Genomic DNA, 23580 nt, shown 5'->3' with positions numbered 1-23580 from the left:
AACATTGTGTATTGACTTAATACTTCGTAAAAAATAAGCTCAACAATCATTCTTTGTTTCAGAATTCATCCATTTCAAATGATTCTTTGAAAAGGAGCCATTATCTCGGTTCACTTATTGTCAGGGTTTAGGAGCTGTAGCTAAAAGCAGTGACGAAATTCGTTTACACTCTTAAATTGTGCTCAGTTACATTGAACACCTGCCGTAACTAAATGATAGCTTTACATTGATAAATAAGAAGTAAATATATCCAAATACTATTGCAAGGGGTATTTTTTTTTGCAAAAGTGTATAGCCCTTCACGCAATTCATGATAGTTTAAAAACTCATGTCTTGAATGACATTATCTTTGATCAAGTATACGTTCTAAGCATTAGGAATGATATTGTTCATATTGTTTCATCCTGCTACCTGTTTGCATGTTTTTGTTCGTTTATCAAATATACGCATGTACTTTGCTTATCAATATCATGTCCACGTGTTTGTGAATGGAGGATAAAGATACTGTAATAATGTTTCAAAGATGAATATCGTTAAACACGTTGATTAAATATTAACATATTTTTAAATCACATTTATGAGAGTTAGGCGAAGATTTTGTGATGGATTTTATATTTGCTACTGAACAATAGGGGAGGTTACTGCGTAGGAGACGAACATTTTTTAAACCGGTTTAGCATCAAATCAAGTAGGACCTACTCCGGTGACCTCAGACGAACATTCGTGTAAAAAATGGATTGAAATGGACAAACATAAAATTTTGGGCTATGGACTTATTGAAGACAACTGTATGGTAAGTCTAAATGCCGTTTGTTTTCATGATGGTTTAAATGATAAGAATTGTTTGTTATTTTTGATCACGCACAGGTATGCGCCCCCCCCCCACACATAGTGACATTACTCCGCAAAGCTTTGTCTGCTTTTTCCCCGCAAAATTTCTTCGGGATTGGGCGTAACCTAGGTTCCCTTTGGTGCGAGGACATTTTACCATCAGTTCATTCCTGCATGGAAGGAATTTAAGCGGGGGTTAGTCCACCTAAATGGCCTTCAGTCTTTTGAAGATTTTTAGACTATGGCAGACTCGAGACAGTGATACATAATGTAGTTAGTGTCGGTTAGAACCAGCCACCCACCCGGGTAGCCGTGTTGGTTAGAGCACCATGCTAGTGTTCCGGCGGTCATGGGTTCGAGCCCCACACCGGGCGCACTTTTCCTCCCAGGTTAACTTTAATAACAAATGTCAAAATAATAAAAAAGTATCCCTGATTGCTAATTATTGTAGCTTTATAAAGCCGGGGTTGGCTTAACTAAAAATCCCACTATTCCCCCGACCTGGGGAGGCCATGGTTACAATTGACTGCAATCATTTTTTTGAAGAAAAAAAAGGTAAAAAAGTGTTATTGTTTATCCTTCAAACTAAATTCAATTGACGCCAAGTCTATTGCTAACTATTGCACCAGTCAATTGTACATAGAAACAGTGATTCGTCACAATCATGAGCTTATTTGTTTGTCATACTGTACCAAATTATTTGGGAATATTGTTAGCACATGTTTTAATAATACCATTTTACCTCAGGACAATTTTTCAATAAGAACTCGGTCAAGTATGAAATATTTCCATTTTGGAAGAATGCTGTAGATCTTTTACATTTGAAGATTTGGAAATTATTATTGGTTATTCTTTAAAAAGTGTCAAAATTTGAGTAGATCTATGGTAATACAATTAGTAGCTCAAAATTTTAATCCTTCAATTGTTATTTTAAAAACTGTTTTACTTAATGATAAAGGAAAATTATTCATTTTATTAAACAGATGTACACAAGAAGGTATGCAATTCTAATTTTGTTAATTTTATCCAAAATTGAAAACTTATGACTAAGTATCTGTAGATGTTGATATATATTATATTACAATTGACTGTTTTTATTGCTTATTACTGTTGGGAATCGGACTGAAATATTACTATAGATAATCGGTTTATGAAAACAATGATCGATTATTAATCGTTTTAATCATTATTTAACTATCTTAGGTCATCATATATAAGGCATATAGATAAACTACATGAACCAGTTTAAGAAAAAATGTTCCCTTACAATATTATTTGTACATTTATTTGTATAAATTACATTATTTATTCAGAACACAACTATACTTTAGTGTTTTCAAGTTACTATTACAGATCATGAGACTGCAGGCTCTAAATTTTGTGTACGGTATTGAATACATGTGTAAAGTAAACACAAAGAAAAATATCAATTTCGTTTTGATAATCAGTCAGTAACAAGTAAAACAAACAGTTGAATATTCTGTGTTTTACAAGAACATTTTCTTTCAGAAAACTGAGAAAACTAAATTATTACATGATATAAGAAGTAAACAATACCGGTAACATTTTAAAACCACAAAAGTGTGATGTTGAGAACCAATCCTTTTGCAGTTAAATTACAAAGAAAATTTGTAATAAGGTACTGTAGTGAGCTACTGACATGATAATATGACTAGATAACACAACATAGTACCACATGAACATTTCAACATTAACATGTATTGACCAGAAACAAAATATATTTTCAAGACAATCTTTTAACTGGTAGTCGGTAGTGGTTACGTCTCTTGTTTCTATAATCGATTGTTCAAATTTCACTATCGATTGTCGCTGATGAAGGCCTTTCCGATCAATTGTCGATTATAACTGATCTTCGGCACAACACTATTGATTATACTTCAGCGTTTTGAGATTTCATTAAGTTTCAAGTAATATTTTTCATATACTATATCAATATAATTTCCATGTTCTTTTTTTTTAATAATGATATAGATAGACTATACTAATTAGTGATGTTCTGATGATCAATTATAATGAAAAAATAACTGGTATGTTCCTGAAATCAGTTTTTCTTCTTTCATCTTGTCAATTTTGTTCAGTTGTAATCATTAACAATATGGCTAAAGCAACAACAACATTAATAGTTTTTTTTTTTGGTGAAATTTACTGCCTTACTGCCTTCTTCCCTAGTGAAAACTTGTCCATTTTTCACCATATTTTATGTTTTCCAAATTTGATAAGTGGAGATTTCATAACATTAATGAATAAAAAATCTTGAAAAGACTTACTATAAATTAACAAAATAATATATGCATAAAAATCTTTAAAACATGTAGTATATAGAATATTTTAGCACAAGCCCACAATCCTGCACTGGTGAAAATTATGTCATCGGGGCTTGTTCTAATTCTGAATTTAATATAGCAGGGCTTGAAAAAAAAAATATGCCAAGCAATAGAGTAATAAAAAAGTCAGGCTTGTTCATCCCGAACTCCAATTTCGAAGATATATTTTGCCATTAAAATCTAAATTAGATATTTAAGCCTGATTTTTTATTTTTCCCAATGTCAACTTTTTTTCCCAAATTGTATTGTACAGGTGGTAAAAATAATTCCATAAAATACACTAACTAGATATTTTCAATCCTTTACCTAACATAAGTAAAGGATGATGAGTTTTTGTACAAGAATAAGATTACAAGTACGGTACCAGGTATTGTCAAAAAATATTTCTTCTATCAATAAACAGCAACGTGAGTGGAACCTATTACCAATAGTCAAACCAGTGTGTGTATACCACGTGATAAATTACGTCATATATGCTACGTCGGAAGGCAACATTTTGCTTAAAATGAACACTTAAATTAAAGATACCTTTTCTTTTACACCATTATAAATGAAACAAAGGGCAGTCTATGCCGCTTAAAGAGCCCCGCAGTTGTTTTATTACCGACATTTGATAAAGTCATTAGTTTCATCAAACGCTTCGCCCGTTTTCAAAATCATGTTTTGACAGAGCTCCGTCTGACGGCCGTATTGTGAAAAGGTTTGTCGAAGTGTTTAAAGCAATTAAACTCGCAATCAAACTCTGGTAAATGGCCGAAAGCAAGGCTCCGTAGGTGGCGTAGACTGCGCTTTGTTTCATTTAAAATGGTGAAGAAATAGTAAAGTTATCTTTGTTTAAAGTCTTTTTAGCTCACCTGTCACTTTGTGACAAGGTGAGCTTTAGTGATCGCCTTTTGTCCGGCATGCATCGTGCGTCGTCCGTCAACAATTTACTTAAAAGACATCTCCTCCTTAACCGCTGGGCCAATATTAATAAAACTTCATAGGGATGTCCCTTGGGTGGTCTTCTATCAAAGTTGTTCAAAGAATTCAATTCCATGCAGAACTCTGGTTGCCATGGCAACCAAAAGGAAAAACTTTAAAAAAATTCTCCCAAACCACAAAGCTTAGGCCGTTGATATTTGGTAGTTAGGATCACCAAATAGTCCTCTACCAAGGTTGTTCAAATTATGGCCCTTGGGTCAAAATTGGCCACGCCCCGGGGGGTCATGGGTTTTCTCTATATGTTTATAGTGAAAACTTAAGAAATCTTCTCCTCTGAACTTACTTGGTCTAGAGATTAGATATTTGGCATGATTCATCGTCTAGTTGACCTCTACAAAGTTTGTTCAAATTATGGCCCTGGGGTCAAAATTGGCCCCACCCCGGGGGTTCATGGGTATTTGCTATATGTTTATAGTTAAAACTTCAAAAATCTTCTCCTCTGAACTTACTTGGACTAGACCTTAGATATTTGGCATGATTCATCGTCTAGTGGACCTTTACAAAAATTGTTCAAATTATGGCCTTGGGGTCAAAATTGGCCACGCCCCGGGGGTCATGGGTTTTCTCTATATGTTAATAGTGAAAACTTCAAAAATCTTCTCCTTTGAACTTACTTGGACTAGAGCTTAGATATTTGGCATGATTCATTGTCTAGTGGACCTCTACAAAGATTGTTCAAATTATGGCCCTGAGATCAAAATTGGCCCCGCCCCCTGGGGGGTCATGGGTTTTCTCTATATGGTTATAGTAAAAAAAAATCAAAAATCTCCTCTGAACTTACGTGCCTTAGAGCTTAGATATTTGGCATGATTCATCGTCTAGTGGACCTCTACAAAGTTTGTTCAAATTATGGCCCTGGGGTCAAAATTGGCCACACCCTGGGGCTGATGGGTTTTCTCTATATGTGTTATAGTGAAAACTTAAAAAATCTGTGCAATATATGACAGGTGAGCAATTCAGGGCCATTTGGCCCTCTTGTTTTAAATCAAAATATTGCCTTCTGACGTAGCATTTATGACGCAATTTATCACGTGGTTTACACACACTGCAAACAGGAACTGATTCCCAACACTTTAGTTCTTTAAGCATTCTGTGCAACTCTCCAAACTTGCCCCAGGGTCTGAAGTAAAAAAAAAAAAATGACCTAATAAATATTCTGCTTTGTGGCATGTTATTAAATGCTTGATCAACACATATCCACTGAATATTATATATATCTTAAAATGTCTGACCTCATCAAATGCAAAAGAATCAGTTACTACAATTCAAAAAAAGATTTTGGTATTAATTTTCTGTCACATAGCTTAGACTTTAAAATTCTAATTAGCTCTTAAAACATGATTTAACATAAGTCATATATGCACTTGCCACTTGACCATTACAAGTTAAAAGGCCATAAATCACTGACTGTGTAAATCACTGATGGTGCAATCAATTGGAAACAAATGGAAATATTACTAGATTTTGATTGGATGCCTCCATTCAGAGTTTATTATATATCAGGATTTTGATCCAATCACATTGTGTGTTATACCTAATCTGATGACAAAACAATTTTTAGGCGGAGCTAAATTAGTCCCTCACCCAATCAAGAAAGGAACATTACTTTGAATTTGTGTCATTAAGAAACAAAACTCTTCCATATTTCTGTATATTTTCTAAGCATTCTCGTTCATTAAGAATGTCAAGTGTCATCTTTGATCCCATTTCTAAATGTAAATAAAATCCCGTATTGCTGTTAGCATTTCTTATTACATCATCATATCATTTTATGTTTAAATAATTGCTTTGCTTATTTATTAGACTAGTTAATAGTGAAACAGACAGTGTTTCTGTAATGAATATGGAATTCTTTATAATTGGAGATTTTGGAAATGGAAATTTAAGGGGTTTGCTTTAAGAATGAAGGCAATGAAAAATAATAGATTTTACATAAAAAAAGTTGTTAAAATTCAAATCTAAATCATACTCTTTACCTGAAAAAGATTTTATTTATTTATTTTTTTATTCTTGAAGTAGAGATATATATGTCATATTTTCCATTTTAGAATTTTTAAAGAAAGTTGAAGAACTTGAGAAAAAGAAATTTTAGAAAGAAAATTTTCAGTCATATGATTAAGTGAATGTATCAGTTAGTCAGAGACCTAATGTTCTACTTTGCTTTGCAAATGCTTTGTCTTTTTAATTGTAGTGCAGTGAAAGTTGTGTTTCTTTTATGAATATATATGGTACTCTTTATAATAGGAGATTTTACTTAATCATACCCTCATTGAACAATTTCTTATAATATAAGGGAATGGTTTCTGGAGGAAAAATAATTAAAGTAATAGATTTTATAGTATCAAAAAGGCTATTGATTGAAAGTATTAAATTAAATCTTTATCAAACTCTTCACTTTGATAATAATTTAAAAATTGAATGATTCTAAAAATATCGAGCTATATGTAATAATTTAAACAAATTTGAAGAGCTTGAGAACCAGAAATTTACAACTTTTAATATTTAGTGTAGCATCTTTTCTGTACTAGGTAGTGTCAAGGTTCTTTCTGCAGTCCTACTGTGGGGACATTTAAAAGTGTCTGACAAGTTTATGATATACACAGAATGGTGTCACTGTTTCCCACAAGGATCATAAAAACAATGAAAAGGCCTTTTTTCAAAGAACGAAGTCATTCAATACATAGGAAAAGCAATAAATAAGGCCATTTCATAGTAACTTAAATTTAGACTTAGAAAAAGAAAACTTACAAGTATGGTGGTGCCTAGAATTATGCTATTTAAATGACTTATTAGTATGTGGAAAATGCAGCTATTATAATTTCAACAACTTTAAGGTTTAAATGACAGTATATTAATTATAAATTATTATTCACAAGTAGTTTTAAGGTCAATATGTTTTAAATTTTATTGGGACTTTCCTTAGTGGCGGTGGGGGACAATATTGTGCGAGTGTTCTTCAGGGTTGGAGCTGTGGAGGATGGTATATTAACGTTGACACACTTTAATAATTGTTGACACTCAAATAGGATTATCAAATATATATTTTGATATTTAAAATATCCAATCAAGTTCCATTTCTTGAAACACATATATGATATGTAAACGTGAATTAATTGCCAAATTATAATAAATTAAAGCTGCACTCTCACAGATTTACCAATAATACAACTGTTTTTTTATTTTTGTCTTGGAAAAAGCAAATTTTTGGTAAATATCTGCAAATCAATGATTGAAGATTGCTGACAAAAGCTAACATCAAAGATTGGCATATTTCGGTCAGAAATTAATAATTAATGGCTTAAGCCTTACTAACGATTTAAGAAAACTGCATAAAACATTAATATATATGTGTGGCATGTTAGTATTAAAAGTTTAGCAACTAAAAAAGAACACAAGTCATGCATTCAGTGACATATAAAACAATAAAATTGTATTGTTCAGAATTTAAGATATAAAGAAGAATATAATAAAATTAATGTACATTTTTATTTATTTTTAATTCAATATACATAAATCACGGACCTATAAACCATAGTTTATAGGTCCATGACAATATATCATTGAAGGCTACTGACCCTGATCAAATTTTGATAAGAAATTTTTCAGTAGCAACTCTCTGACTGTTATCTTTGCCTTCATCTAAAAGCACCAAGTATTGTCATGGTAACTGTCTTTACTGTGTATAATTAAGATCTTAGTTGGTCATTTTCCTACTGATATTTATTAAATATAGTCAATTTGCCTGCTAATAGTTTAAATGATCTTATTGACAAAATAAATTGGAATGGTTGAAAAAAGCATATCATTAAAATTTGCTGTTGGAATATATTCTGTGGAATAAATAATAGAATTATATAGAGATATATATAGTTAACTTAAATAAGTTTTGTTTTTAACTAAAATTACATAAAAAAATGAATTGAACTGTTGTTTTTTCACACAAAAAATATTTGTTCATTCCTGGATCTTTTGATGAAAAAAATATGTTTTAGATCACCTGTATCATTGTCATAAAAAAACATTAGCCTATTCAGATCACTAAAACTCAAAACATGTTTAAGAAGTGAAAGCCCAAAATTGGCAAATACTGAGACAAATGAACTTGGTTTTGTTATATATCAGGCCAACCTTAAAAAATTTCTTGTTTGGAGTAACCCTACCCAGATTTTTTAAGGTGGGTAGGTAGGTAGGTTTTTTGTTTTTTTTCTCCAACGACAACTGGATCTTGTGTACAGTACATTCACTACATAACACTAGTTATTCAAGGCATTGTAATAAACTTTTGAACAACAAACATCTTAACTTCTGATCCTTTATTTTTTTAATTTCAAAGAATTTCAATCTACTTAAGACTGACACAGAGATGAACTCAACAAAACAAACTTATGACACTCAAGATAAGCAAACGAAAATGTGAAACAAATTGGTTTACATACAATCATACAATGGCTTTGTGTACTTGTAGTTCACTTGATTTTACATTGTAAAATGTTTCATTATGTTTTACCAAATAAAATCAATTCTATCGGAATTTTCATTCTCCATTAAAATATCAAATACATCGTACCATGTGTAGTCGACATTGAATTTTCTTACAAAGTTGTTTTTAATTTTTTTATTTAAGTAATTTATTGTCACACAAAACGTAATTTCGTTCGGTTCACATTCGACAAACTTGCAGTCAGCCATGTTTTTTAAACGCTCATTGCGATCAGCGATAAAAACCGAAGCTCTACGAGTGTGTCTACAAATCGAAAAGAACCGAAACAGAAGAAAAGAGCAGAAACAGAAAATAGTAGCGGAAAGGCGTTGAAAAAAAAATTCGCGGATCAAAATGCCAAAAAAAAATTTGAGTCGGCAACGATTTTTATGGGTCGGTCGCGTTACTCCAAACAAGATTTTTTTTATTTTAGGCCTCAGTGTGTGTATATCACATGATATGTGCAGTCACAAATGCTGCAACAGTAGGCAATATTCCTTTGAATGACTTAAAAGTTAAAACAGAAGGCAACTTTTATTTTTATTCACCATTTTGAATTAACTAAAGGACAGACTATACAGCTGCAAAGAGCCCTGTATTTGTTTTCTTACCGGTGTTGATAAGATGATTACTTTTCTCAAACACTTTAAAGCTGCACTCTCACGGATTTACCATTTTGACAAATCTTTTATTTTTTGTCTTTGAATGAGCCAATTTTTGCCAAAATATCTGCTATAAGTGATATAAGACTGCTGACATAAGATCTGACTAAACTAATTTTAATGGCATAAAGCATTACTAACAGTTTAAGAAAAATGCACAAGTATCCATTTTTTAAATTAAAATCGGTGATCTGATTTTTTGTCAGCACTCTTATATCACTGGTTTCCATTCATTTTCGCATAAAGTGGCTCATTCCAAGATAAAAAAAAAAACTTTTTCAAAACGATCAATCTGTAAGAGTGCAGCTTTAATATACCTGTAAAGACTTGTCATAGTGTGCCAAGAAACTAAACTCTCAATCAAACTTTGGTAAAAGATCAAATGCGGGGCTCTGTGTGTGCGGCATAGACTGTGCTAATTTTTATTTAATATGATGAAGAGCTAGTTAAGTTATCTTCATATGAAGCAAAAAAAATGTTTCAATACCCTGTATGAATTTTCTTCACCGGATATTGATTCATAAAAAAACTTGCTGTAGGGTGTGGAGCTATATGTCTAAATGGAAAAATCTTCTCCTCAGATCCTGCTGGCCTGTTTTCCAAATAATGTCACAGAAATGTTCCTAAGGTTACCATCTGTCAAATTCCTTTACCATATGTTGATCCATAAAAAATATGGTTTCAGAAGGGGGGGATTAGTGGGTGTGGTAGGGAATCTTCACCAAAAGTGTTCAAATGTCCCTAAAGTGAAATATAGCCCGGAGTTATTTACACCCCATAAAGTAGTAGTCTTACACATTTATTTGTTCATGTTCTGTCAACAACTATGCCGTGTTATTTCAATTTTTATATAAATTATATTGTATTATGAAATATCATTGATAATATAATTATGTAGGATTTGAAAAAACAACAACTGCATACTGTTATAAATAAAATATGTATATTTTACCAATATATTATCGATGTTGGCCTGTCCAATTTGTATTTTTCCGAGAGTCAATTTTGTTCCCCAATGTGCAAGGCACAAGCGGTGAAAATAATTCCAATAAAAGTCACTAATTATTATTATTGTTATTATTATTAATAAACTATTACTGTTTCAGGATATAAACAGAAACACAGAGGTGCTATACATTCTGATGGAAAAGACAACAAAAGCATCTCCCATCATTTTGGCGTGGCTCAGATCAAGAGGAGAAATTTAAAAAAGGTAATAACTGAGCAACTAAGAACATGCAAGTTGCACTGGTTAGAGTGTAAGACCCATCTCGCTTCATGAGAATTGATAATCATCAATGTATTAAATCAAGAAATTGAATGTAAGTGTCTTGTCTTTTGCAGTGTTTTTGAAATAGAATTTATTAAAAAAAAAACTAAATTATTTTTTAATATGATTGTGAATGTGTGATGTTTTCTTCTGATCATTCTCTCTTAAAACCAGATATAGCAAACATATTTCAAGTTGTAGATTTTTTTGTTTTACTTGTAAATATAGTTCTGAGGTTGTATTTTAGGCAAAGCCTTTTTATTCTGCTCAATACAAACTTATTTTGTAAGAATTATGGCCCTTTGTAATTTTTAAACAAATACATTTTTTTTTATGTTTTTGTAATCCCATTATAAAGGGACATTTAATATTTTCACCAGCTGCATTATAAAGTCAAACCTAAAGTGTCCAGTAAGTGTTCAAACAATAACTAATTTAGAATCCTTTCTCAAATCTGGTGAGCAATATATATAGGGCCATCTCTGTGTTTGTCTGACAAAAAAACAATAATCAATATTTGAGTTAAATTGACAAATATTGTTGTAAAATGTTTTGTGAAGACATACAATTGGATTACTTTTGGGTTAATAGGATTATGGTTTCTGCACATAAAAATATTTAGAATAATATTTGGGTCAGTCGGTTCATGTTCAATATTACTGATAGTATAAGTGGAAGCAGTGACTTAAAATAAATTACCAAACAGTTTATGCTCAATTGCTTTGAGTTAACATACAAGATATGACACTTGGAATACTAGATCTTGGTGGCATAAATAAAAGACCTTGTTTTGTCACATTAACTTGTAATCAAGCACTAACTTCCTCTAAATTCTCTTCAGGTGATGGTTGGGCACACACAAGAAGACATAGATCACAGGCGTATAGCATATAAGTAGACAGGAGTTTCACACTCTGCCAGACTTACTTCCTCAGACGAGCAGATTTAGGCTTCTCAAGATCACGCACTGCACACTAAGACATAGTCTTTGACTACAACAAGGCCTTAGGGGATGAAAGTACAGAGAGGTCCAATTGAAATCAATTCTGTGCTGCATCATTTCTTTATTCTAGAGGTTGATGGACATGATTTATGGCATCAAGTGTGCAGTTTGTCAACTAACTATCAACACAGCAGTCTTGTTCACCAGCTGCTCAACTTGAGCTTTTAGCTTTATTGCTTGAAGCCACTGTATACCGGGGTAAGAGGAGGGAAGGTGCAGACTCATCAAAAAGTCTCAAGGTTGAAACTAGGAAGAGAAGTTTGTCAAGAGTGTGAATATTTGCTTTGAAAACAATTGTTACAATGATTTGTTTCCTTTGAATGAATTGAGATGCTTAAATAAAGAACCACTATTCAAATATCAGGAAACTGCATTTTTCATACTAAATTGGTAAATGATGTCACCATTTCCTGTATGTATTTAAATAAGATGTTTCCACAATTAATATTTTTAGGGACTATTTCTCAACGTAATGAAATAGATTAAATTTGTACAGCGTTATATGAGCTTAATATGTGTTTTCTGTTTCCTTAAAATTGATGAAACATTGTCAGAAGGTAATGAGACCAGTATCCATTACTGCAATCATACAATAAAAAATACAGGGACAAGCCCACTGCTCATATAATATGATTAAACCTTGTTTAGGGGCATGAGGCAAACAGAGTTACTTTCAAATGTTACAGATGCACTCTCACACTTTGGATGTTTTGACAACTGTTTTCATTTTTAGCTCTACTGGCCAAAGGCCAGAAGAGCTTATGCGATGGTAATGTGTACGTAGTATGTGCGTCTGTAAACAATCCTCGTTTACATGATACAGCCTACAGTTCCTTTCGAAAACCAGCCAGATCCGCCCATGTATGCCTAGTTTATGGGCCTTGATAGTATACAAAAATCAGTGTGTCAGTAGGCAATTGCTCGTTAACATGATACAGCCTTTTTGATTGTATCTCAATGAAACTTGTACAGTATCTACATATCCATATGAGCTCGGTTCCTTTCGAAAACCAGCCAGATCCGCCCATGCATGCCAAGATTATGGGCCTTGATAATAAAAAAAAATAGTGTGTCAGTAAACAATTGCTCGGTAACACGATACAGTCTTCAGTTTTGATTGTATCTTGATGAAACTTGTCCAGTATATCCATTAGAGCTCAGTTCCTTTCAAAAACCTGATCTGCCCATGTTTCCTGGATTATTGGCCTTGAAATTATTAGATGATGGGCCTTGATAGTATAAAAAATGCTATTTTGTAATAAATGCTTGCGAATATGATACAGTCTTCAGTTTTGAGTATTCAGATACCCATAAGGGGTTGGTTCTTTTCGAAAACAGTGATGTTGACCACACAAACCCAGCCAGTAGAGCATAGGCCCTTTTGGGCCTCTTGTTTGTTTTGGATTGGTACCATCCAGTCTTTGCGAAAAATGCATGGAAACCAGTAATATAAGACTACTGACAAAAAATTCAATTGCAGACTTTTTTATTTAAGTTAAAACATTGATGTTTTATGCACTTTTCTTAAATAACATTAATCTTCGAAGGAAATATGAAATCTGGGATTTGATGTTTTGTCAGCAATCTTTTACCATTGGTTTGCTGATATTTACGCAAAAATTTGCTCATTCCAAGACAAAACAAAAGTTGTTAAAACGGTATATCTGTGAGAATGCAGCTCTAAATGTTTTGGCAAACATGTTTTTGATTTGGCAGCACAATCAATCTTGAACATTGCTTGATTTTACTGCTGTATTAGAAATTACAGGGGTAATGGGGGATTTTTTTTAGTGTTTTTATTGCTTTTTGTGATTCATACAGTCATACTTCATTCCCCAGGGCACAACTTACAAATAGACAGAACAGGAAAATGGTCATTTCAAAAGGTCAAGGACAATGCAAGTTAAACAATCATATTGTTCATGGCTTGTATTTTTGGTATATTTTGTTGCATATATGCTATAAAAAAAGTTGAAAGTTAAAAATAACTTCATAGTTGAAATGATGGCTTTGAATGGTTTTGTCAGTTGAGAAACAGCACTATTAAGAAATATGTTAATGGTACTTTATTATTTTAATCAATTTTAGATATTTGTATGAAAATTATTATCTTATTTTGTACATGAGACCTTTTAAACAGTTATTTATAATTTAACAATGTGTAAATGATCAAAACTTAAAGCTGCACTTTCACAGATTGTCATTTTAGACACTTTAAAAAATTTGTCTCAAAAGCTGATTTGGTTATCATTCCTTTAATTCAGTCATATTAGATAATTCACAATAGAACCAATCAAAAATGTTTGGTAAGACTGCCGAAAAGTTCATTTACATTAAATTGTTCGTAATGCTAATATACCCATAAAACATCATTTTAGCCATAAATATGACAAAATGCAATCTGATCTTATTTCAGCAGTCTTATATCACTTAAAATTGGGTCTATGCAAAAAATGGTCTATTTATAGACCAACAATAAAAGAGTGCCGGTAGTCAAAACGATCAATTAGTGAGATTGCAGCTTTAAATACACCTTTTTAAGTCCGCTGTAAAATTCCAATGGTTTGCCTCAATCTTTAAAGCTAGCATACTGTTTAATTGACAGCCATACTTTTTGTTTAAAAGTGTCATGATATGTTTGTACAATGTGTTTATATAATTCATTAAAGAAGTCAAAACAAATTTGTTTATCATGTAATTTGTTTTCTATTATTTAAATGACCCAGACGAAAATTGGGAACGTCAGTGCTAGTTCTTTTACTGCTAATATTCAATGAAGTTTCTATTGGTGTAGCAGCAAGGAGGTGTTACATTAAGGATGCATCATATAAACCAAATTATACATTCATATGCACAACATACAGGCGTGTAGCCGCCTATACGTGAATACGCGGCTGAAAAAAACATGGTTCTGAAAAAAAAAAAACACTGAAGTAGCAGTATGCGAACTTGACTACATGATCCAAAAACTGGTTATTTTCCAGTACAAAATAATGCACATCGAAACGCCCAGAATGCACTAGATTGCACCATGGTTTTCAAAATTTTCTGCGGGGGGCATGCCCCCGAACCCCCCAGCACATTTATGAATCCACATGAATAGAGGGGTAGCTACGCCCCTGACATTATTGAAACCACAGTGTGGCTAAACAACACTTGTATGATTAACCCACGCAGTGATCTCCCATGGAAAATGCAATCGTCAAAGAATCTAAAGGGGGTGTTTATATGGACTAGATTTGAAATACACCAAGTGTTTAAAAATGTTGATTTCAGTCACGAAGAGAATCAACCATACTCCTCACTTGTTGGAGTAAGATGAAAAGTCCACTTACCGCGGGAAAGAAAGTACATTGAAAATATTCATTTGATTCAATTGACTTTATCTTTTTATAAATATGTTGCAGTACATAAAATACGTTATTTTTTTTTATAATTGTTCACCCTTGTTGAATTTTATTTGGCAAATTTATTAGAGATTTATATATTAAGAAACTCAGTTTTTTAGTATATATGAATGGTTTGGACCGGCTTCCTCAGCCGCTAAAGGGATATGTTTATGACATACTTTTTTAAATCTTTCTCACTTGAGTATTTGTGCGAATTTAAGTGAAGCGTACAGGGTTTTGAAAATGCATCTTTTACTTGGACTTTATAGCTTGTTATTACGAAATAAAGTATTGTGAATCAAACTAAGTGTTAAAGCTAAGCTATTGATGGCTGGAACCCTAAATGCTGATATGTGCTAAAATATATAGTCTTTGAAGTCCAAAATTTTGAAATGCGTTACAAACACGATTCAACAAAAGGCTGTTGCACAATCAATTGATTGGCATAATCTTCGAGTATGTGTTATCTGCACCGGCATGGGCTTGCTCCCATCTTTTTTTTTTAAAAATGCAATTGAAGTATAAAAGAAAATCAACCTGGTTACTATTATTTCTGCAAATTCAGTACCAAGGAGTGAAATAAATATTAGTGTTCAGATGCATTACGAGAAAAAAATATGTCTGGTGTTAAAACATGAGAGAGTCTCTTTAAACAGAAAAGTTTTGGCAGATAGTCAGTCAGATGATCATAATTGTATAAATAATAGCTTTTAAACGTCGTCATTCCTGTTCATCAGAGGTCGGATGATAAATATAATGCATAGCATCATCGCACTGGAGTACGAGAAAGTTGTATACAGAGTATGTTTAAACTGAACATGCGTCTGTTTATTTCGATGTCCTAAAACGTTTAAACTGTTTAAAGGAACTATAACATTATGAAACAACAATTCTGATTACAGAAACTCATTGGCTCAATCTTTCCACATCCGCCCCTCCTTCAGAACAGAAATTGAACGGCTTAAAATGTTGGGCCGGGGTAGGTGTACTCCTCTAATTTATAGTCCGAAATAGGGCATTTTTATCTTAATATTGTATTTTCCCCGATATTGACTAAGAATGTATAAACGGACGACTGACCCCCCCCCCCCACCACTGAATCTGCAATTGAGTACATGCATTAATACCGTCTCCGTAGCCTATTGGTTAAGGCGTAGCCTATTGAAGTCGTAGTCGTGGGTTCATTCCATGGTCCATTTAGCTCGATCCCTTTGCCGCGTGATGCCTGTCTCTCGGTACTTTAAGGATGAAAGTGGTTTAATGGTGTAGGTTTCTGCTTCTTACCCATGACTATGTGGGTTCGATCCCTACCAGGGGTACTATCTCATGGATGGCCTCTCAAAAATGACACAGTAACAGTTTCTAGCCAGGAAACGGACTAGAGAGTGATTTTATCAGCTAATCACCTTTAGCAAAATCGAGTTTTTTTATTTTAGTTAGATTTAACCAATTAAATTGTACGCCTTCTTCGGTGCTTTGAAAAATAATTAAAGGATCCTGTTTGAAGCAAGTGCTTGCGCTTTCACGGGTAATCCTTGACCGAGTGGTCTTAAGGAATACATTCAGTGTTCTCTAACCTTAAGGTCGATTAAAATTTCAATATTATAACCAAGTACCACCAGGAAGTATCTTTGGAAAATGCAAAATTAAGCAAACAGTTTGATTTTTTAGATTTATTAGTTAAATATGCATTTTGACAAAACAGTTTTCTGAAAAGGAATAATAAAACTACACATCTGACGCAGTTGTATATAATAAAACTGCTTTAGATTACACACAAGTTGAAAATGCCGATGGTATACGCGAAATCAGGTAACAACTAACATCTTGCATTTGTTATTTTCTTGAATATTCTATCAATATTAAATGAATTAGCAATTATATGATGACATGTATATATCCCAACTTTTTTTTAACCCAGCAGCTGTAATACTGTGGAAATCTCCAACTGGTGATTTCTCCAACTTCTGTGTTCTCCAACTTCTGTATTCTCCAATTGGTGAATTTTATCAATAGAAATTGACTGTGGAATTCTCCAATTGGAAATTTCTCCAATTGGAGAACCGTTTTTACAAAATCATAATTTTTGATTTTTTTTTAGATTTTACTAAAGTTAATAACTCTAGTACTCAAAACATAAATAGAAATGTAATTTTATGTTCCAAATTGTAATATTTGATTTTTTTCAAATTGCTGATTTTTTCCCCCGTTTCGGCTCATATGGAAAATTCTCCAATTGGAGTTTGCCAAAATCCCGCGGGGGACCTAAAATCCAATTGGTGGCCAACGGGAGAAATCAATTTTGGAATTAAAATTTTCATATTTCTTAAAACTTTTTTTTTAATTTTACTTAAAATATTTCTAATTTAATGGACAAACTTTCTATGTGTCGCTTTTGAAGTTGATATCTAAGATAATAAAAAAACTAAGTTTGCAAGTAAACCGGATTTGCAAACTTATACCGGATGCTGAAGCATGAGCTTAAAACAGCATTGAAATATTGCACACAGACTTTGATTTAAATTTATCATTTATCTTAAGTTCCATTTTGCACCAATCACTTTTCCTGTAAAGGTTACTAAAATATTACAACAATCAGATAACTGGATAAAATCTGAACATTTTTTAAACAATTTTTTATACAACATAACAAATAAAATGGAAAGCGCAAATATGTATTAATATAATGCATGCATAGAATGATTCATATTAGAGAATTTACATAATATAAATGGGGAATGTATTTCAATTAGAGACATTAAAGCTGCCCTCTCACAGATTGGCCGTTTTGACAACTTTTTAAATTTTTGTCTTGGGATGAGCCAATCTATGCGAAAATGCACCGAAACCAGTCATAATATTATAAGGCTGCTGACAAAAAACATATCGCAGATTTTTATTTAAGTTCAAAAATTGATGTTTAATGCATTTTTCTTAAACCGTTAGTAATGCTTTAAGCCATAAAACATTAATTTTCAACGAAAATATGAATATCTGCGATCTGAGCCTTTGTAAGCAGTCTTGTATCACTGGTTTGGAGATATTTACGCAAAAGTTTGCTCATCCTAAGACAAACAAGAGATGTTTGTCAAACATTATGCCCCCCTGAGTGCCATGTTGTCAGGATTATATGGACAATTGAATGAAATATGCATTGACAGAAATGACAGCTAATTTGTCACTGACATTGGATGCCGTTAAGGCAGTTTTAAGATAATGACCATTCAAAGTGTGAGGATAGAGTGTGTTATGACCATGACCTTTGACCTCCAAATCCATAGGAGTCATCAGCTGGTCACCAAAAATCTAAATGTCAAATTTGAGGGCCATGGGTGCAGGCATTGACAAGTTATCACACAGACAAGCTTTTATCATTCAAGGTCACAGTAACCTTGACCTTTGACCCAATGACCCCTAAAATCATAAGGTGTCATCTACAAGTCAGATTTGAGGGTCATGGGTGCATGCAGGCATTGTCGAGTTATCACTCGAAACATTTTTGCATTCAAGGTCACTGTGAAATTGACCTTTGGCCCAATGACTCCTAAAATCAATAAGGGTCATTTCCTCGTCAGGCCCAAATTCCATGTCAAGTTTGATGGTCATAGGTTAAGTCATTGTTGTGATATCACTGGGAGAAAATGTGTTAACTTTTTTGCATTAAAGGTTACTGTGACCTTGACCTTGGCCCGATGAACCCCAAAGTCAAGAGGGTTCATCTACTGGTCAGGCCCAACCTTCATGTCAAGTTTGATGACCATAGGTCCGGGAATTGTCGAGTTTGTTTTCAAGATCAGTGACCTTGACCTTTGACCTCTAAAATAAATAGGGGTCATCAACTGGTCAGGCCCAACCTCCAAGTCAAGTTTGAGGGCCATGGGTGCAGGCATTTTTGAGTTATCACACGGACAACCTTTTACCATTCAAGGTCACTGTAACCTTGACCTTTGGCCTAATGACCCCTAAAATCAAAAGGGGCCATCTACTGGTCAGGCCCAATCTCCAAGTCAAGTTTGAGGGCCATGGGTGCAGGCATTGTCTAGTTATCACACGGACAACCTTTTACCACTCAAGGTCACTGTGACCTTGACCTTTGGCCTTATGACCCCCAAAAACAATAGGGGTCATCTACTGGTCAGGCCCAACCTCCAAGTCAAGTTTAAGGGCCATGGGTGCACCCATTGTCCAGTTATCACACGGACATCCTTTTACCATTCAAGGTCACTGTGACCCTGACCTTTGGCCCGATGACCCCTTAAAAGATTAGGGGTCATCTACTGGTTAGGCCCAGCCTCCAAGTCAAGTTTGAGGGCCATGGGTGCAGGCATTGTTGAGTTATCACTCGGACAACATTTTACCATTCAAGGTCTTTGTGACCTTGGCCTTTGGCCCGATGACCCCCAAAAACAATAGGGGTCATCTTCTGGTCAGGCCCAACCTCTAAGTCAAGTATGAGGGCCATGAGTGCAGGTATTGTGGAGTTATCACTAGGACAACCTTTTACCATTCAAGGTCACTTTGACCTTGATCTTTTACCCAATGATCCCCCAAAAACAAAAGGGGTCATCTACTGGTCAGGCCCAACCTCCAAGTCAAATATGAAAGCCATGAGTGCAGGCATTGTGGAGTTATCACTCGAACAACCTTTTACCATTCAAGGTCACTGTGACCTTGACCTTTCACCTGATGATCCCTCAAAATAATACGGGTCATCTACTGGTCAGGCCCTACTTCCATATCAAGTTTGATGACTATAGGTCTAGGCATTGTTGAGATATCACTCGGACAAGCTTTAAAAGGTCACTGTGAACTTGACCTTCGGCCCGATGACCCCCAAAAACAATTGGGGTCATCTACTGGTCAGGCCCAACATTCATATCAAGTTTGATGATCATACATCCAGGAATTGTTGAGTTATCAGTCGGACAAGCTTTGGTCTACTGACGGACCGACCGACCGACCTACCAACATACCGACCGACATGTGCGAAGCAATATACCCCTCTTCTTCAAAGGGGGGCATATAAATAAAACGAGAGCTGTCACAGTATGTGACGAATGCCCCCGAATGTGACATTGACCTATGAACAAGGTCAGAACATGAAAAGTTAAAGATAAAACACTGACCTTTGATGTATGCATGTGGATCTTGCATACGACACGCAATCTTTATATGCCAAACTTATGTGCCATGTTTTTGTTGTAAATCTGTCATATACATGACAACCTATACTCTATGTCCTTATATGCAGCGTTCCATTGTTAATAGACACCTAAGTGTGACCTTGACCTTATAGGTAGGGACACGGGTCTTGCACCCGACACATCGTCTTGGTATGTCGAACACATGTGGCAAGTCATTTTAAAATCTGTCCATACAAGAGAAAGTCACAGCCCAGACACGATAGCCTATACTCTATGTACTTATATGCAGCATTCAGTTATGAATAAACACTAAGTGTGACCTTGACCATAGAGGTAGGGACACTGGTCTTGCACACTACACGTCGTCTTGGTATATCAAACACATGTGGCAAGTTACTTTAAAATATGTCCATACAAGAGAAAGTAACAGCCCTGATACGACAACCTATACTCTATGTCGTTATATATGCGGCATTCCATTGTGGATAACACTTAGTGTGACCTTGACCTTAAAGGTAGGGACACAGGTCTTGCACAACACGAAACGTCAACTTGGTATGTCGAACACATGTGTCACAAGAGAAAGTTACAGCCCGGACAAGAGTTATTGAGCCGGACACACGGTTGGTTGGACAGTGCGATTTTAATATGCCCACTTTCATGTGCATAAAAATTTGTAAAAATGGTACATCTGTGAGAGTGCAGCTTTAAAAAAAAACTACGAAATTTAATTTAGTTTATATAAATTATATATCTGGCAAGAAAATAAATAGAACAAGAACACCGCAGAGCCATGCTAACACTTGTTTGCCAGTCACATAATGCACCAGTCAATTGTAACTACGGTCCCCCCAGGTGCGGGGAATAGCGGGGACTTTGACTTACGGTCCAGCCAACCCCGGCTAAAATCCCCGCCATGCGGTGATGAACTGATGGTAAAAACCGCCAAATGTCCCCACACCCAAGGGACCTTCGGTTTGGCCATTCCCCGCTATATTTTGTGCAAAGACAAAACCACCACATTGGCCCGGCACTGCGGGGCCACCTGAAAGGTAAAAAAACGGCCCATTTCCCCAGCTATCCCGGGTATACCCCCGGACCTGGGGGGACTGTAGTTACAATTGACTGGTGCATAAGGGGCATAACACGATAACTATTGACGTTAAAGTTATGGGAATTGTGTCTTTTGTCACTTGTAACATGTGTACAAGATTGTTTACCTTTTTTGAGTTACGGTTTTTGCACAACAATGCCAACAACATGACCAAGGCTATAACAATACTTTGAAAAACAGGCAAGCTAAAAAGTGACTGTGAACACCAAAAATAGAGTGTGTTTTTCTAATAAACATATATTATCTCTTAAAGGCACATACTTTATTTTACCTGTGTATTTATGTTCACAAATTCTTTCAAAATTACGAATGTTTATATTTTTCATAAACCCTTTGACAGTCATCCGCCACTAAGGTGAAATGGTTATATTCCCCGGTTGTATACCGAAAACGCCCCAATTCGATCTCAGCTACCGACGCAACATTTTGTTTTATTTCGACTACTCAATTTTCTTATTTTGTGAATATTTTTTATGAAATAAATTTCATGTTACAACATATCATTTGATATTGATATGTTTTTCAAAATGTTCAAATACATCTATGTTATATTACTACATCATTTTTTTTAACCCCAACGAATTTGCAAGACTTTTTTTTTTGTTAAAATAAATTAATAGTTCAAGGCTTACTAATAGCAAAAACATAAGCAAAATACATCAGTTTGAAATATCCTTGTAATCATATTACACTGAAAAGGCTTTACCTGTGACTACTAAAACAATAATCATTCAATTCACACATAAAGGATGCTAAGAGTAAGAGCACATATTTTTTTCCAACAGATATTTGTTAAAATTTTGTTTGTTTGCTAACCCATGAAGATTTTTTAAGTGACGACTTAACACCATGCATGTAAACAGAACTAGTAATACATAGCAAAATACTTAAGTGGTCAAAACAACCTGAGTCTAATAATTTTAGTCAGTCAGGCTAAGGTATTCAAATGTTGGTGTGCCTCAGAATTCTGTTTCCTTTTCTTTTTCTAACTCCATATCATGACCGCTTCACAAGATTACACATCCACAGCTGTCCTCTTTCAGTTTCTCACCTCTAGCAACCTTAACCTGTGGGTAAAAATAAATTGTAAGGTATACATTTTGAATATTGAATATGGAGAACATTCTATAAACAAGAGCTGTCACAGAGACAGCGCGCTCGACTATTCCGCCGCTTTTCAGTGTAAGGGTTGAAAAGTTTTGGCGAAACATGTATGGATCACTGTTAGATTAGATTTCAATGCAATACATGATGTGCTGAGATATTAACATAAATGTGGTCACATGCAAAATTTTAACCAGATTTTTTAAGTGTAATAATAAATTGTCATTATTGGCAAAATACAGTTATCTAACTTGGTTATTCAATTAGGTTGGGTGGTTGAATACCATTGTATAAAGTCTCAATGCAATACATCAAGTAGTTGCTGAGATATTGTCCTATGTGTGCTAACATGCAAGACCTTAACCAGAATTTCTTAGTCGCATAATAAAGGGGCAAAAATTATATAATATGAAAGATAGAGTTATCTTACTTGATTAAATAAGAAGGTTAAATGGTTGGGAGCCTGGGTGTAAAGTTTCAATGCAATACATTATGTATTTGCTGAGGTATTGACTTATAAGTGGTTACATGCAAAACCTTAACCAGAATTTCTATGTCGAATAAAAAAGGGGCCATTATTTAAATTTAATGCAAACTAGAGTTATCTTACTTGGTTACTTAAGTAGATTGGATGGTTGAGTATCATTTTATAAAGTCTCAATGCAATATATCCAGTAGTTGCTGAGATATTAACCTATGTGTGCTTACATGCAAAACCTTAACCAGAATTTCTAAGTCAAATAATAAAGGCCCATAATTTGCATTATATTCAAAAAAGTGTTATCTTACTTCATTAATTTAGTAGGTTATATAGTTGGGAATACATATCTAAAGTTTCAATGCAATACATGATATACTTGCTGAGATATTGACTTAAATGTGGTTACATGCGAAACTTAACCAGAATTTCTAAGTCGAATAATAAAGGGCAATTATTTTGCATTATATGCAAACTAGTGTTATCTAACTTGATTAATTAAGTAGGTTTGATGGTTGAGTACCATTGTATAAAGTCTCAATGCAATACCTCAAGTAGTTGCTGAGATATTAACCTATGTGTGCTTGCACGAAAAACCTTAACCAGAATTTTTAAGTCAAATAATAAGGGCCTATTATTCGCATTAAATGCAAACTATAGTTATCTAACTTGGTTAAATAAGTAGGTTGGATGGTTGAGTCCCATTGCATCAGGTCTCAATGCAATACCTCAAGTAGTTGCTGAGATATTAACCTATGTTTGCTTGCACGCAAAAC

The 23580-nt window shown here is 34.1% G+C and overlaps 1 protein-coding gene and 1 long non-coding RNA gene across 4 annotated transcripts in view; one reads left to right on the top strand and one right to left on the bottom strand.

The window, feature by feature from the left end:
* The window catches only part of LOC128214456 (rho-related GTP-binding protein RhoA-D-like), a 79062-nt gene that overhangs the window by 21191 nt on the left and 34291 nt on the right, over positions 1–23580 (bottom strand). Inside the window, exon 5 of one of the 3 annotated variants that reach the window (XM_052920935.1) lies at positions 17192–22289. The exons of the other annotated variants lie outside the window; for them this stretch is intronic. Within the exon in view, the coding sequence (XP_052776895.1) occupies positions 22230–22289 (60 nt within the window). The 3' untranslated portion in view covers positions 17192–22229. Of the gene's footprint in view, positions 1–17191; positions 22290–23580 lie in introns of those variants that run through there. 3 annotated transcript variants of the gene reach the window in all.
* Positions 709–14305, top strand: LOC128214459 (uncharacterized). Its single transcript, XR_008257924.1, has 3 exons — positions 709–793; positions 10409–10515; positions 11414–14305. It is a non-coding gene; the product is annotated as an uncharacterized LOC128214459 (long non-coding RNA).

Source organism: Mya arenaria, chromosome 13 (genome assembly GCF_026914265.1).
Source record: "Mya arenaria isolate MELC-2E11 chromosome 13, ASM2691426v1".
NCBI classification, from domain to species: Eukaryota; Metazoa; Mollusca; class Bivalvia; order Myida; family Myidae; genus Mya; species Mya arenaria.
Note: the sequence above shows the minus strand (reverse complement) of the source record. Positions and strands in the feature narration are given on the sequence as shown.